This window comes from Drosophila guanche, unplaced genomic scaffold (genome assembly GCF_900245975.1).
Source record: "Drosophila guanche unplaced genomic scaffold, DGUA_6, whole genome shotgun sequence".
NCBI classification, from domain to species: Eukaryota; Metazoa; Arthropoda; class Insecta; order Diptera; family Drosophilidae; genus Drosophila; species Drosophila guanche.
Genome location: NW_022995745.1, coordinates 7,439,443 through 7,455,452, shown reverse-complemented (window position 1 = coordinate 7,455,452; position 16,010 = coordinate 7,439,443). Strand labels below are relative to the sequence as shown.

The 16,010-nt window shown below is 49.0% G+C and overlaps 5 protein-coding genes across 8 annotated transcripts in view; 2 read left to right on the top strand and 3 right to left on the bottom strand.

The window, feature by feature from the left end:
• Positions 1–16,010, top strand: part of LOC117581042 (flotillin-2) — an 84,516-nt gene that overhangs the window by 5,377 nt on the left and 63,129 nt on the right. The gene's annotated exons all lie outside the window — the stretch shown is intronic.
• LOC117581038 (glucose dehydrogenase [FAD, quinone]) lies at positions 639–2,656 on the bottom strand. Its single transcript, XM_034267868.1, has 2 exons — positions 2,445–2,656; positions 639–2,387 (listed from the first exon to the last, which is right to left on the bottom strand). The coding sequence occupies exons 1-2, from the start codon at positions 2,602–2,604 to the stop codon at positions 673–675; spliced, it is 1,875 nt and encodes a 624-aa protein (XP_034123759.1). The 5' UTR covers positions 2,605–2,656; the 3' UTR covers positions 639–672.
• LOC117581041 (glucose dehydrogenase [FAD, quinone]) lies at positions 4,875–7,138 on the bottom strand. Its single transcript, XM_034267871.1, has one exon. The coding sequence runs from the start codon at positions 6,997–6,999 to the stop codon at positions 5,140–5,142; it is 1,860 nt and encodes a 619-aa protein (XP_034123762.1). The 5' UTR covers positions 7,000–7,138; the 3' UTR covers positions 4,875–5,139.
• LOC117581039 (glucose dehydrogenase [FAD, quinone]) lies at positions 8,115–10,309 on the bottom strand. Its single transcript, XM_034267869.1, has one exon. The coding sequence runs from the start codon at positions 10,206–10,208 to the stop codon at positions 8,337–8,339; it is 1,872 nt and encodes a 623-aa protein (XP_034123760.1). The 5' UTR covers positions 10,209–10,309; the 3' UTR covers positions 8,115–8,336.
• Positions 13,157–14,120, top strand: LOC117581046. The gene is made up of 2 exons (XM_034267881.1): positions 13,157–13,264; positions 13,329–14,120. The coding sequence occupies exon 2, from the start codon at positions 13,333–13,335 to the stop codon at positions 14,008–14,010; it is 678 nt and encodes a 225-aa protein (XP_034123772.1). The 5' UTR covers positions 13,157–13,264; positions 13,329–13,332; the 3' UTR covers positions 14,011–14,120.

The following is a 16,010-nucleotide window of genomic DNA, read 5'->3' as shown; positions in this document are numbered from 1 at the left end:
TCCGGACTAGAAACTGGAGGAATAGAGAACTGAATTGATGCCAGAAACCAGTTAAAGAATACAAACAAATCCATGGACCAATTAGTATGAAAGAAAACAAAAGAAACTAAATCAAAGTTTTCAAATTGATTAAAACAAGATCAAAGAAAAGATCAAAACTAATTGAAAATTAGAACCAGAGGTGAACCACTGCCAATACAGGGTACAGCAAGCGACGATCAGTGGCTGCGCCTCTAAGCCTGACCAAATCTGACGGGAGAATGACAAGATTCTCGCTTGCTTATTTGTTAAGTGTTCGAATTCCATTTCGGGTGTGTTTGGGTTCGTTTAACTTTGGCACGTGCTGGGCCTCGCATCCTCAGTGCAGGCCATCCCTCTCGGCACGCAAATTTGAGCTGCAACAGAGACCCAGAGCCTGAGCCCGAGCCAGAGCCAGAGCCGGACCCAGACAGACGTCGTCCTCTATTCATTTCGACTGTCATTGAACTTGATAACTGCGGAAAAACACCTCAAACCCGGTTTGAATTAGATCATTAAATTGGGAGCATTATTAAGCTAGGTCATGACGACACCCCGACTGCTGACTGCTGACTGGTTTTGACCCTCTGCTTTCTTTGGGACTTTCTTTCTTTGCGCATTTTATTGACCCATTTACATGCATTCATTTGTGGCTCAGCTCCAGTCGGAGCGTATCATGTCCGCTGCCTTCTCCCCGATCATAAAGGCCGCCGCATTGGTGTGGGCCGTGGGCGGCACGGGAATGATGCTCGTGTCCACCACCCGCAGTCGCCTCATGCCGTGCACCCGCAGCTGGGGACTGACCACGGCACTGGGATCGCTCGAGGGACCCATGCGACAGGTGGCCACCTGGTGGTGGAGCGTGTACGAGAGGTGCCGGATGGAGCAGCGCCAGTAGTCGTCGGAGGCGAAGGGCAGGGACTCGCAGCCGGGCACAGGGCGTTCCAGGAGCCGCGCACCAATTGACTGCAGGGCGGGCATCTTGGTGATGCGAATGGCCTCCTTGATGCCCTCCAGCAGATGCTCGACATCCTCGGGGGCCGAGAAGTACTTGGGATCGATGCGTGGCCACTCGAGGGGATTGCGGTTGTGCAGCCAGAGACGACCCACTGAGGCGGGGGCAAAGTGCATGATCAGAAAGGTGAAGTGATCCTGCTGCCTGAGGGCCAGCTCCTTGTACATTTTGTCGTAGATTTCCGGCTTGAAGTTGGCGCCCTGTGCCAGGGCCGTGCCCTCGTCGCTGGCCAGGCTCCCGGCCACCTGAATCAGCTCGATGTCTGGCTGCGTGGGGGGCGTTCGGGCTCGTGGCACCTTCAGGAAGGTGAGCGTCTCCACGCCACCAATGCTGGAGAGGAACGTGTCCGCGCGGCCCAGCAGAAACTCCTTTATCACGGAAGGACCCAGTCGGGCGCTGAACATCGTCTGGCCCGTGGTGTTGGTCACAAAGGTGGGCCCAAAGTGGCACATGTGATCGTAGAGCCGCTTCCCCACCGGCAGCGCCTGCACGAGGGGCACTCCAATGGCCTTGAGATTGTCCGCCGGTCCGATGCCCGACAGCATCAGCAGCTGCGGGGAGTTGAAGGCCCCCGCCGACAGGATGACCTCCTTGCGGGCACGCACCTGCAGACGTCTGCCTTGGTGAAGCAGCTCCACGCCGCAGGCGGACTTGGTCGCCTCGTCGATGAGTAGTCGGGTGACCCGTGCCAGGGTGAGGATGTGCAGATTGCGGCGCTGCTTCCGTATGGGCTCGATGAAGGCGCGAAAGGCGCTGTGGCGGCGACCCTTCAGGGTGGTGGCCTGCACATAGGAGACGCCCAGCTGCGACTCGCCATTGTAGTCGGTGCGCGGATGTCCCGCCTCCTGGGCGGCACGCACATAGGCATGGGAGAGCCTGGTGCGATGCCGCACATCCTCCACGCTGAGGGGTCCGCTGTGGTTGTGGTACGGCGACTGTTCCAGCCCCTGCAGCTGGGCGGACTCGCTGCGCAGGAAGTAGGGCAGGACCTCGTCGTAGCTCCAGCCAGGATTGCCGGCGGCGGCCCAGCCATCGAAGTCTCGCCTGTTGCCGCGATTGTAGATCATGTAGTTGATGGAGCTGGTGCCGCCCAGGACCTTGCCGCGGGGCAGGGCGCACCGGTTCTCGGGCATGGCGCGGCAGGCGTGGCGCTGCGGCTGCGACTTGTAGCCCCAGTTGGAGGCGGTGACTTGCAGCGAGGGTGCCATCAATGGCACTAGGTGCAACATGTTCTCCACGCCGCCGGCCTCGACCAGGAACACACTCCACTGGGGGTTCTCGGAGAGGCGGGCGGCCAGCGTGCAGCCAGCGGCTCCTGCACCCACCACAATGAAGTCATAGGTTCTCCTTGGCGCTGTGAATCACACAAAGGGTTAGGGATCACAGCGAGACAGGGTTGTCAGTGACTTACCATTGCTGTAGAGCGGCACATTGACCACATTCCCGAGGCCCAGGCGTCGCAGCTCCTCCAGTTCGGGCTGTCGCCCTCGTCCTGGCTCTCCGTTAGCCTCTTCCAACATCAGCAAAAGTCTCAGCAGAACGGAGAGCAGCAGCGGCAGCAGCTTCTCCATGGCGATGTTGTGGTCGTAGTCGTACTGCTGGTTGCTTTACCTTTGCGTCGTTAACTGAACTCTGCGGCTGGCCGAATCGTTGAACTTCTGTTTCGCATCAATGCTGCGCACAGTGGGCATAATGGTTATCTTTTTGAACATAATTCAAACCCTAAGCACGCACGTTGGAAATGCAATTGGCAGGAAAGAATCGACTAGAGGTAGACTTATGCTGCATAAAATTTGAAATAAACTTGCAGAAAAATGTCACAGTAAAATCAAAAACACCCAAAATCGTATTTTTTAACGGAAAGACAGTGACATTTATTGAAGATCTATTTGATTTTAATTGTAAGGTGTTAAAAAGTAACTTCTAAATATAAAATAAACAACAAAAAGATCAAAAACATAAAATTTTAATTTATGTATATTTATGTAAAATATATGTAAACATTTTTTATGCATTCTCAAAGCATTTGAATTGATTAAAGTTTTGTAAAGTATTGAGACTTCTTGGCTGTTGTCTGCTGATGTATGATCAGAAATGACATTGCATACAGATTTGGGATGTAAAATCGTCAATTTAATTTACAATTAATTACAATTACAAATTCCGCATTGCCGCTCGCTTATGGGAAACTTGTACCACAAGCAACGATTTTTGTTGCCAAATCACTTTTAGGCTCTACAATCATTAACAGCTTATAAATATCATCATTTCATGTAAGACCATCGCTCTTTGGACTTTACTTTTATGCACAATATTTCCGCACTTGTCCCACTGTGTCATCTCAAGTGTCAACTGGCCGTCGCTCCGGTTTGGTTCTCTCCGACTGATCTTTCGGCGCTGTCTCCCGTCAGCGTCGCTGTAGGGCCAAAAACGGGCCAAGATTGTTTTAAGAGCCAAGCATTTTTATTGCCACTTGCTAATTTACGCTTTCTGCTTGCTTATCCCCATGTCGCTCGCTCTCTCTGTCTCTTTCAGCAAGTAGAACATTGTCCGCGTCCGTCGTCTTCATCTGTGGCCGTGTCTTCTTGGGAAGTTTGCTTTTGCTTTGAGCCTGGTTCAATGGCACTTGGCAGCGGGTAATGGTTCTGTGTTTTCTCTTGCCACAACAAGCTCTCAGGGGTTGGCTTTCCAGTGGGTTTGGGGGCGGTTTCCCATGGCGAATTTGGACATTCAGTAAACAACAGAAACAACTTTTGGGGTTGCCGCTGCATCTGCTGGCTTGCAGCGGAAGTGGAAATGTAAAAGCAACCCTTGGGCTTGTCCGACAGCCAGCATATGGATGCAGTTAGCCCCCGCCCCCCCAAATCCACAATCTCAATGCAAATCCGACTGCCAGACTGGCAGATTTATGGCTGAGTTTATCCCGCTGGAGTGGGTCTTGTTTTGGTCACGGCAATTGCATTCAAAATTCATGTGCCGGCAGCCTGGATTCTCATGAATATTTCAATTTGTGTTAATGAAAATCTGAGAACGATGTCTGCCATGGGTCATGTCTGGGCTCTGAACTGAAGCACTTTAAAGTCGAACGTGAAGAGGAGTAGGGAAACAAGTCGAGTGTATTTTTATTCCAACTAAAACTGGAGAGCAAAAGAAAGCATTGAAGCTGCTTTCTGCACATAATCTTCCTCAATAAAAGGTTCATCAATTGGTGAATATTTCTTATAAAATTATAAGCTTAAACGCATCAAAGTATCATCTAGCAAATATCTCAAAAATATGTTCAATTTAACTGCCTAAAGAAACTTAATTTGAGAGCGTAACTTATAGTTTCTCCTATCAGAAAAAGGCATTCCAAATATTTGTTGCGCTCTCTGGGAGTAAAGTGTGTTCAAAGTTCTACTTAAGATTTCGAAGAATCGATTTTAGCTGACAGCCAGCGATCGCTGAGCTTTTCGGCCTTGAGCTTTCAGTTCAAGTTTGAGTTTGAGTCTTCTCTTGCATACTTTTGGGAGGCAAATTGTTCTCAATTTGTGACTGATTTATGGACAGACGCTCCAATCCCCCCCCAACCCGTGGGGCAGGCAAACTTGAGGTCAAATCAATGCAAATCAAGCCAAAAAAAAATTGAAAGCAAAAGAGAAACAAAAAGCCATAAAAACAAGACCACAAAAATCATTTCCGCAACAATAAAAATATATCAAAAAGAGCCAAAACATGCTAACAATTTATTAGCATGAAAATGGCCAGAGACAAAAGGCAAATCCCATCAAAAGAATGAGAGTCCAATGTCAATGTCACAGCTCCCCCAGCGCTGCAAAAAATAAATATTAGATACCGAATGTTATGTTAAACTTAGTCAAAGATTTATTTGTGTTGCTTAGGGAACTAGGCTTAGATTGGAATCAGTTCAGGCTGGAGAGAGGAATTTCTTAACTAAAACTTACAACTGAAGCCGCCGTTTGCACTTGGCCAACTGATGAGAGAGATTTGAGAGAGAAATTGGAGAGGAAAGCTTGGCTTTGTGCAAAGAACCGGGCTTAGACCTGATCAAACTTTGGGCTGGGATGGGATGGGATGATGGAGTGGCAGTGTCGGTGGATGAATGATCACTGAATGAAGCCATGATCCTGCTTGATCATGTCGGCGGCCTTCTCGGCAATCATAAACACGGGCCCATTGGGATGGCCGGACATGATCTCGGGCATGATGCTGGCATCGGCGACGCGCAGATTGCGAATGCCATGGACCCGCAGGCGGGCATCGACGACGGCGGCGCGGTCGGACTTTGGACCCATCTTGGCGGTGCCCGAGTAGTGGTAGATGGTGAAGGTGAAGTGGCGGACATAGCAGGCCCAGTAGGCCCAACTCTTGTACGGATGCTGCTTGCAGGTGGGAATCTTGCGCTCCCACAGCTTCGCATCGATGGCCTTCATGCCGCGCTGCTCCATCAGGCTGACCGCCTTGAGGAGGCCACGCACCGAGATGTCCACGTCGTACGGATGGGCAAAGTAATTGGCATGGATGAGGGGATACTTGAAGGGGTCGCTGCTCTTGAGCATGATGCGGCCGCGGCTCTTGGGGCGCAGTATCATGGGGAAGATCATGAACGCATTCAGCGACTTGTCCTCGATCTCCGCGAACAGCGCATCGTAGATGGACTTCTTCAGGCCAAAGGCGCGCGAAATGGCCGGGTTCGAGGACATGGAGCCGCCCACCAGGAACAGCTCAATGTCCGGCCAGCCATCCTCGTCGCGCTCATGATCCAAGTCCCAGAAGGCAATGGCCTCGCAGCCACCCGGCGATCCGTACGGTCCCTCCATCCGATTGAAGCGATTGATCAGCGTCGGATCGGAAAAGTCCTCGAACTTCAACGACGTGGCATTCGTGGTGAATGTCACCGCGGGAGCCGTATGATCCTGCAGGTTGTAGCCCACCGCCAGGTCTGCGATCGGCTTGATGCCCACCTCCCGCAGATGCTTGGCCGGCCCCACGCCCGACAGCATCAGCAGCTGGGGCGTATTGATGGCTCCCGCGGAGACGATCACCTCCCGACGAGCGAGCACCTTCTGGACACGTCCCTCCGTCTGCACCATGATGCCGTAGGCGGTCTTCGTTTGCGGATCAATCAGCACCTTGGTCACCAGCGCGTTCTTCTTCACGTGCAGATTGGTGCGCTTCCCCTTGAGGGGATAGAGATAGGCTCGGTTGGAGCTCCAGCGGGTGGAGTTGCGGGTGGTGGTGTGCAGGAAGGCGACGCCGTTCTGGATGCGGCCATTGTAGTCGCGATACTTGAGGCCGTCCTGCTGGGCGGCCTCGACAAACGCCTCCGAGATCTTGGAGCGCCAGTTGACGTAGCTGACCTTGACGGGGCCATTGCGACCGACGTAATCCTCCTCGGCATCGGGCACGCTGCTGCCCTCGTACTTCTTGAAGTACGGCAGAACGTCCTTGTAGCTCCAGCCGGGATTGCCCAGCGCCTGCCAGCGGTCGTAGTCGCGGCGATTGCCCCGCGTGTACATCATGTAGTTGAGGACGGAGCTGCCGCCCATCACCTTGCCGCGCGGCCAGTTGCAGCGATTGTTGTTCATGGCCAAGCAGGCGTGGTCCGAGGGCTGGGTGCGGTACTTCCAGTTCATCTCGCCCAGCTGCAGGAAGTGCGCCACAATGGGCACGTCCATGACGAGTCGCTCGGGTCCGCCGGCCTCCAGCAGCAGCACCTTCCACTTGGGATTCTCGGAGAGGCGAGCGGCCAGGGCACAGCCCGCCGTGCCGGCGCCCACCACAATGAAGTCGTACTCGGTGTCCAGCACGAGTCCATTGTCGTAGTTCTCCAGCTCGACGTCCGCCTGTCCGCGGCGCAGAAAGTTGATGGTCTCGAACAGGACATTGTTCTCCTGGGCGGACACCAGCGACACCAAGAAGCAGGCAGACGCCAGTGCCAGTCCCAGTCTCAGTTGCAGATTCATTCTTCTACTACCTCCACTTGTGGCACTTCAAATAATAAAAACACAAACAAAAAAAGCAAACGCACACACCAACTCCAAAGAGAATATTTCAGATACAAAAATTGTAGTCGCGGTCGCGCAGTGTTCTTGGTCGCGTCTTGCCCAATCGGATTCGGAACTTGTAATGCTGCCAAACGCTCTGGCCAAGTTCAATTTAATATTAAATTTAAGCGCCGATACGATCGGGTCTCGTTGCGAATCTCTCGGCTAAAGCGTTCGGCTACAGCAGCCGGCACACACACGAGAGCAGGCCGAGGGCCAAGAATCTTCATAAAAGTTATTGGTGGACTGGTCCGTGGGCACGTTCACAGAAACAGAAACAGAAACTGAAAGCTCAATAGATGCCGAGATCTGACATTGACTTTAGAGCCGGAGCCGATCGTCATCTCGTGTCTTGGCTGTGCACCCAAAATGCGGAAGCAGACATTAAAGGGCCCTTCCATGGCTTAGTCTTGCTTGGAGCATCGTAATCCTCTCCTCACCTCATCGATTGTTAGGATTAATATGCCCTTTATAGAGGAACATTTTTCGAGTCACCGAAACCTGTCGTTGGAGCAACCAAAACCTGCTCCCATTCAAACGTCTCGACGCTGTTGTTCTAACCCAAAAAGAATTTAGAATGAAGGAATGATGTTCGATGACTTGTAATACACTTTGCATAAAGACAACACAATAGTCTTGATTACTGTACCACTGGAAACAGATGCCCTTCGGTTCTACATGGATGACAAATGATGACAAATGTCATCAGCGATCAATTCATTGCTTTTTGTTCATTATTCGGACTAAATCTTTGGCCAATGTGAAGATCATTGCTTTTATCAACTTGTATCAATAAAATATTGAAAAATATTGCAAACGAGAAGGGACGTGTGAGACGCTTCATACGCGTCACAACTTTTATACCCGGCACTCAGTCAATTACATTTTTAAATTTGACATTTTACATTTGTGCTACATTTGTCATCTACATCTACATAGCTTCTCACGCCAACGCGCCCTCTTTTCGGTAGCTCTTTTCGTTATTCCGGGCATTAAAATCGATCTTCCTGCATTCAAAATCTTAAATTCTTAAATTGAATTAAACCTGCTCAGGCATTACTTTTGTTCACTTTTGCTCCAGTAATGATCCGATCTGATTCACATTTTACCATCTGTTGGTTAGAGTTATTTTCTAGGCTACTGCGCTTTTTTTAGCGTTTCACTTGTACATGTTCTGTGCTGATGGTGGACTTAGTAGTAGACAAAATCCCCCCCTAAAAGAGCAACCCCTTGCCACTGGAAATTCCTGCAACGGTCTAAATATAGTTATGGTCCTGCTTGATCATGTCGGCAGCCTTTTCGGCTATCAAGTAGACGGGTCCATTGGGATGTCCCGATACCAGATGAGGCATAATGCTGGCATCGGCCACGCGCAGATTGCGAATGCCATGGACCCGCAGGCGGGCATCGACGACGGCCGCTGGATCGGAGCGCGGACCCATTTTGGCGGTGCCCGAGTAGTGGTAGATGGTTAAGGTGAAGTGGCGGGCGTGGCAGGCCCAGTAGTCGCTGCTGCGCCACACCAGATGGCTGCAGCCGGGCAGACGCTTCTCCAGCAGCCGAGCACCGATGGCCCGGAAGGCGGGCTCCTCCAGCAGCCGGACAGCCTGCTCGATGCCGCGAACCGTGATGTTGAGGTCGTAGGGATGCGAAAAGTAATTGGCGTAGATCCGCGGATGCTCCTGGGCACTGCGACTGCGCAGCTTGATGCGGCCGCGGCTCTTGGCTCGCAGGATCATGGGAAAGATGAGGAAGCCGTTGGCATTGCTGCGCTCCAGATCGCCGAACATGTCCTCGTAGAGATCCGCCTTCAAGCCCATTGCCAGGCGCAGGGCCACGTTCGTCTGCAGGCCCCCGCCCACCAAAAAGATCTCCATGTCCGCCCAGCCCTGCGGGTTCTGCGGATCGTCCAGAGCATAAAACGAAATGGCCTCCACTCCGCCGGGCGTGCGCAGCGGACCTCGACCCCGAAACAAGTCCCCCAGCGCCTTGACACTGAACATCTCGTGGATCTGCAGCGAACTGGCATTGCACAGAATGCTCACCGCCGGCGCTATGTGATCCTGCAGGTTGAAGCCCACGGCCAGATCGGCCAGCGGCTTGATGCCCACCTCCCGCAGATGCTTGGCCGGCCCCACGCCCGACAGCATCAGCAGCTGGGGCGTATTGATGGCTCCCGCGGAGACGATCACCTCCCGACGAGCGAGCACCTTCTGGACACGTCCCTCCGTCTGCACCATGATGCCGTAGGCGGTCTTCGTTTGCGGATCAATCAGCACCTTGGTCACCAGCGCGTTCTTCTTCACATGCAGATTGGTGCGCTTCCCCTTGAGGGGATAGAGATAGGCTCGGTTGGAGCTCCAGCGCGTCTCGTTGTAGACATTCGCCTGAAGGTAGGAGACGCGCAGCTGCGTCTCTCCGTTGTAGTCGCCACGCGGCAGTCCCGCCTGCTCGGAGGCAGCCACAAAGGCATCGGCGATGCGGGTGCGCTGCTCCGTGTAGCTGATCTTGACGGGTCCCTGGCGGCCGGGACGCGTGGGTCCCGCGTCTGCGTCCGGTATGTGCGAGGCCTCGTACTTCCGGAAATATGGCAGCAAGTCCTCAAAGCTCCAGCCGGGATTGCCCAGCTGCGCCCAGCGGTCGTAGTCCCGCCTGCTGCCCCGCGTGTACATCATGTAGTTGAGGACGGAGCTGCCGCCCATCACCTTGCCGCGCGGCCAGTTGCAGCGATTGTTGTTCATGGCGAGGCAGTAGCTGGCGGATGGCTCCGTGCGGTACTTCCAGTTCATCTCGCCCAGCTGCAGGAAGTGCGCCGCGATGGGTATGTCCATGGCATAGCTCTCGGCACCGCCAGCCTCCAGCAGCAGCACCTTCCACTGGGGATTCTCCGAGAGGCGAGCGGCCAGGGCACAGCCCGCCGTGCCGGCGCCCACCACAATGAAGTCGTACTTGGAGAGCAGCTTCTGGCTGTTGTCGAGTGCCTCCAGGTCCAGTTGCGCCTGTCCACGCCGCAGGAACTCCAGAATGTCGAACATGCCATTGTCGTAGTAGCTCTGCTCAGCAGCCTGCAGGCACAAGAGGGCTGCCAGGCACAGCCCGAGGGCAGTTAGGGATCTTGTGGCAGTCATGCGAGTGAACCTGGGAGTCAGCCGGACACTCACGATTCCCGCAATCGACTGGCACTTGGCAGCGTTGGGAGATTGCTTCTGGCAGCAGCTCGAGTTGACAATTATAGCTCTTGGATTGGAACTGTCTAACCGATGAGCATTAATTATTTCGCTGCCCTGCCTGCCCGGTGCACGTGTATGAATAGCATTTGAGAGATTCGATTGAATCATTAATCAGCACTGAGAGCCTACGATTTATCCGAGACAATCAAAAACCGCAGATCGCAGATCGCATTCCAGGCGATTCAGCACGATTAGTGGAGCCCAAAGTCTGTTTAAATTAAACAAAATGTCCAAACAACAACAGGTCTCTGAATTGAATTGAATTTTCACGCTCGAATTAAGGGCTATACTTAGAAGGGATACTTACTAATAACCACATAATGAAAGGTGGAAGGTTGAACAGTTCCTGGCTATTGGGAGCAGGCACAACTGTGTGGCAGAAAATGCATTCGCATATCCAAGAAAAAGGCCTTGCCTTGAGCTAAATTCAGAGCGAAACTGCAAGTGCATATAAATCGATGCTAAAACATTGCTAAAACTTGCTAATTTAATCATTTATTTAGTATATAAAATGTAATGTCTGTAAAGATTTCTATGTGAATGTTCAGCTTAAGGAATGCCTGAAATAACTGAAGTAAATGTCACATTTCTCGGGCATTGAGATTCAAATGGGCAAAATGCATAGAAAAATACACACCCACAAATCGCGTAAATATTTGTTTTTAATACAAAAATAGTAGACTTAAGTATAAATATTTTGGATTTCTATTTAAATGAATTAAACACGTAAAAATCTTTGCCTGAAACTTTTTTGCATCAATTTTTAAAATTGTGGAAAAACAATTAAATAAAAATGTGAATATTTTAATTTATATATGAAATATTTTTTTTATTTATTTTTAAATATTTTTTAAGGAAAACAATTTTTTTTTAAACATAACATTTTTTTTTTTTATAAATAGAATTTTATTTTTTAAACATTTTTTTATTGCCATACAGTTTTTAATGCGAGTAAATATTATAATTTATTTTTCTCTGCGTGTATCCTGTATAGATTCTTATCCATAAACACAGAAAACGTTCATAAAAATGTGCCTGAAAATCAATATAAAAATCTGAAATAATTTTCACATTCTCCTAAGGAACATCACTGGAGCAATGCACAAATGTAGATTGTTGATTGATGAAGGGTCACACAAATGAATGTTCGTTGCAATGTTCCATTTGATAAATTACAAGTTGGAAATTTATGTTCAATCATCAAAGCCATTGGAACTGCCTCCCCATGATTGCAATTAAATTCGTGAATGGGTGAATGGGCGTCGAAAGGTGGCTGGCTTGGCCTGGCTTGGCTGCTCATAATATTGTTTTGCCTGCCGCATTGTCTAGCGAATAATTTTATAATTATTTCCGCTTGCATGTGAACTATTCATGGCTTAGAATAAGTATCGTATAGCCTGAGCGTAACTTTGCTGCTGAGAAAACGAACGAAAAGCTGGCCCAGTCGACCGCAACCATATGACATACTAGCACCACTACGAAGAGTAGTACAACTACTACAGCTCGTAAAAGAGAACAGCACAAAGTTAAAAATAAAAATAAAATTAAGATGATGCTTAATGATTTTTTGATGTGTTCTCCGCCCCAAATGAGATATATGGCCAACCGAAGGACAGTGGCTCTGTGGCTACTCTTTCTCTCCAGGGAGTTCGATTCAAGCATATCATTCAGCATACCAATGAGGCACAGGCAGAGGCACAGGCACAGGGACAGAACCTTTTTGAACCTCAAGGACGGACAAGAATCAGAACCAGAATCGTTGACATTCAAGCACCTTTTGTTGGCCACAAACTTCGGAGTCAGGGCTCTTGGCACTTGGCTCTTGTCTCACCAACAGTTGGCATCAAATTTCGCAATTTGCCTGCAATTCGGGCCTCAAGTTCGTCAAGCTGCCTGCTTCTTGTTGCTGCAACGCTGCACTAACGGCAATTAAAGTGTGGCTTTTAAGGCTTTTTACACACACACACACACCATCGATGGGTATTTGCGGCTCTGTGGCTTGGCAAGTCAAGAATTTATTCAAAAGTCGTTGTCTTTGACCGAGTTTTTTCGGAAAATCAGCTTTTGTTTCGTTTGGTTTTTTCTCCCTCTCTCTCTCTCTCTCTCTCTCTCTCTCTCTCTCTGTTGGTCTTTTTGCCAATTTGTATTTTTGGCAAAACTTCGGCTAGTGTGTGGCTTCTATTTTTGGGCCTCGACTTTGTGTGCGACACATGTTTGCTTTTTGTTTGGCCCATCTGTGTCCGTGGCATTCAACACGAGCTGAAGATTCAATCGAATTTTGTTTAATAAATGAAAGATGAACGATTCTACAGCTGCGCCTTGAGAGTCCATTCGTTTAGGGGAACATTTGTGCAGCAAACAGATGCTGATTGCAGTTGCCTGGCCGTTCGTTTAATGGTCCAGCAGAATGACTGGCATACACAATCGACTTAAATCGAAAAAAACTAGACATACAACGCCTCGATTAATTGCCAATAGTTTCAATCATCGTGACGAGGCGTTCTGCCCACAAATTTGCATTTGAATCGCATGTGGCTTCGATTTGAAGACACATTCTGCTCTTCCCCGAAAAAATAGACGATCAAAACCTGTTGTTCCAGTCTAGTTACATTTTGGGTCTGGGTTTTTACCCGGCCAAATGTTAATGCAAATATTTGGAATAATACTCTTCATGGCCGCAGACAGGAGACACCCAAAGCAAACGACAAGAAATATCCAACTCGAGGGTTCGAAGCAGTGTGTACCCTCAGAACTGTCCCTGAAATGTGATCAAAATGATCAAAAAGCAAACACATAGCCGGCCAGCATAGAAACGTTCATATTTATATTTTTAGAACCGAATCTTTGTCAGATTTACCGAGCTGTCGAGTAAATCGGAGCGGCAGCTAACTGAACAGCAAACAAAAAAATAGATCAAAATTATTTAAAGCACAAGCAATAGCAAAATAATTTGTGTGAGTAAAATGTGAATAAAACGCGATTAAAATGGAGTAAAATCCAAACCCCGTAAACCTGCAGCTTCATGTCCGAACCGAATACGAAGCGGCAGCTGCGCGGAGCTATCAAGGCGGCCAATGCTGGTCCTCAGTCTAGCGATGTGGCTCCAGTGAATCCTGACGATGAGCCCAGCACCTCGCGGCAGGCACAGCAGGAGGAAGAAGGTTTGCGGCTGCAATCGAAGCCTGTGAATACAATCGAATCGGGTAACACGAAGACGCTACCCAAGCAGAACATCGAGTACCATGTGCAGAAGGTCGAGAACTCGGACGATAGCAGCAATCGTCTGGATGAAGACTGCGGCTGGAATCCCGGCGAGCTTTCGGATCTGGACAGCAAACAGATAAATCTATTCAGCACTCGCTCCGACGACGTGAGCTACTGGTCTGGCGATGATCGTGTCATGCCCTTGGATTCAATCTTCCTAATGGCTCCCATACCCAAGCGTGAGAGCTTCTGCAATGCTTTGATGCGTAGCCTCAGGGACTGGACTATGCGCATTTTCGCCGGCTTTGGGCTGACACACCAGAAGGCATCTTCGGCCTGGTACAAACACTGCTGGGACACACCCGGAGCCGACTACAGAGGCCACACCATATTGGATCTTTGCAGCATTAACGACGTGAACGACATCTCAGGACCCCAAGCCAGCTCCACACTCGTTGGAGAGAGCAGCACCACAATGACCGCTCTTCAAGATTAATCCAAAAGCACTCCTTTCGCATCTATATTTAGCTCAATTGTAACATCAATACACTCCAATAACTCATTGAGGATCTGCAGTAAAGATCACTCATTCTTTTGTCATTTGAAGTGCCATCCTCCAGCGCTTCTTTGTGCTAATCGTTGGCGCAGTCTTGACCGTGATCTCCCTACCATCCAACTATCCAACGATCTCTCGCTTCGATCTCTTTGTGCGGCTCGGTGCGGAACTTCCGCCGTTTGTTGAGGCTTCAAATCAAATAATTGCACACTTTAATGTGCTTTAACGTGCTGAGCGAACAAACAATAATGTTATCTGCTTAAACATTTGTCTATGTATCCATTGGCTTGCTATTGTATCTGTATCTGTATCTGTATTTGTATTTGTATCTGTATCTGTGTCTTTGTATATGCGTATCGAAATTATACGCATTGTTGTGGTGTCATATCGAAATGTTATTCAACTTCTTTGGTTACTGTTTGGGTTCTGCTTTGTCATGTCAATCATCCAAATCGATTTGCTGTGCCTCAATAATTGATTCATTTCCTACCATAAAACATTCCAATCAATCGCATAATAGTCAAATATTTGGGGGAAATAATTGCATTGAATTGAACGGACACCATAATTGTAATTGTTTATTTTCCTTTGGAACGGATTTTGAGTGAATCGTTCAGTGTTCCCTCGTACTTCTGGGAACTGCTGGTTAGCTTAGGTAAATAGTTATTTCAATGATTCATTCTTGCATTAAACAGCAAAGAAATTATAGTTGTTGATACATTTGAAGCATATTTGATTCGGAAGTGAACTCGGAAGTTCTTTCTATCAATATCAGCTAGCTATCAATATTAGTAAACACTTTTAGCTTATCTCCAGCTCCATGCCATCAAGAATCCACACAGCTTGAATATTATGTAAATGAATGTGATTCAATCAGAACCACAAAGCAAAGCAGCTTAAGCACCAGATTCTTAATGGAAAATCTCCCGTCATGCGAGTGAATCCTAAAATGGTTACCCGTCTGTCTGTCTCTTTACCAAAAAATCAAGATTGTCAAGGTCTCGTGATAGAAGTTTTTGTGTTGTGTGCTTGAAGCTTAGAGTGGAATTGTAATTGGAACTTGAATGAGTCTCTCGTGTAACCACTTCCCATATGTGTGTAACATGCTGTTCAGGTTCAGTGGGTAAATGGGTCAATCACGGTCCAGGGTCTCCGACCGGTTACATTTGAAGCGATTGAACTTCCGCTAGTTACAAGAATGTTTCCCCCCATGAATATTTACACTGTAATCTGTTGAAATATGTTTAAGAATTCCATGAAATGTGTAGCCCAACCCAGCCCAAAACCAATTAATTAATACATTTTTTGTTTGTCTTTTGCTCTCCCTTGCAGGTGAGTGGCACGGCGTGTCTGAGGTATGCAAATACAGAAGTGAATACCGAAGCGTATGCAAGATCCAAAGATCAAGTTCATTGGGTCTGGGTCAACTGCTTGCGTGGACCCGGGACTTGGCAACGAGTGTCTAACGGACAACAAGTTTATTGACCTCTAACTGGAACGGTAGCGCCATCACACACGGAAGTCTTTTGCCAGCCATGCAAAACTTCCGTCACTTCCGTTGGTCATTGACACAGTTTCCTTTTCTTTCAGCCTTTTTCGTCATTTGTTTCGATCTTTGGAGTTTTTCGCACATGGCTTGCTTCTTTTTATTGCGCTTTTGGCCACGAAATGTGGACCCAAAGTCTAGGGCAAATGCTCTGCAGTGCAGCACGAGTATCTGTATCTGGTGTCTGGTCACGTAGACCTCGAGATGGTTCAATGGATGCTTCGATGCTCGCTTGGGGGCGTGTCGTGTCGGGGTACACTTGTACGCCATGTGCAGACGAGAATCAATTAAAAACAGGTCGAAAGCCACAAGCGAGAAGCTGCCCCGAATGGCAGATGCTGTGTGTTCCATTCGGCAGACTACAAACTATCAGCTGAAGCCAAAGTATTGGACT

Bases quoted from the DNA above. Each gene is read 5' to 3' on its own strand.
- LOC117581038 (XM_034267868.1), bottom strand. From the start codon at position 2,604: ATGGAGAAGCTGCTGCCGCTGCTGCTCTCCGTTCTGCTGAGACTTTTG. The intron at 2,388-2,444 runs GTAAGTCACTGA...TGTGATTCACAG, and splicing joins TGTGCCGCTCTACAGCAATG to CGCCAAGGAGAACCTATGAC.
- LOC117581039 (XM_034267869.1), bottom strand. From the start codon at position 10,208: ATGACTGCCACAAGATCCCTAACTGCCCTCGGGCTGTGCCTGGCAGCC.
- LOC117581046 (XM_034267881.1), top strand. From the start codon at position 13,333: ATGTCCGAACCGAATACGAAGCGGCAGCTGCGCGGAGCTATCAAGGCG.
- LOC117581041 (XM_034267871.1), bottom strand. From the start codon at position 6,999: ATGAATCTGCAACTGAGACTGGGACTGGCACTGGCGTCTGCCTGCTTC.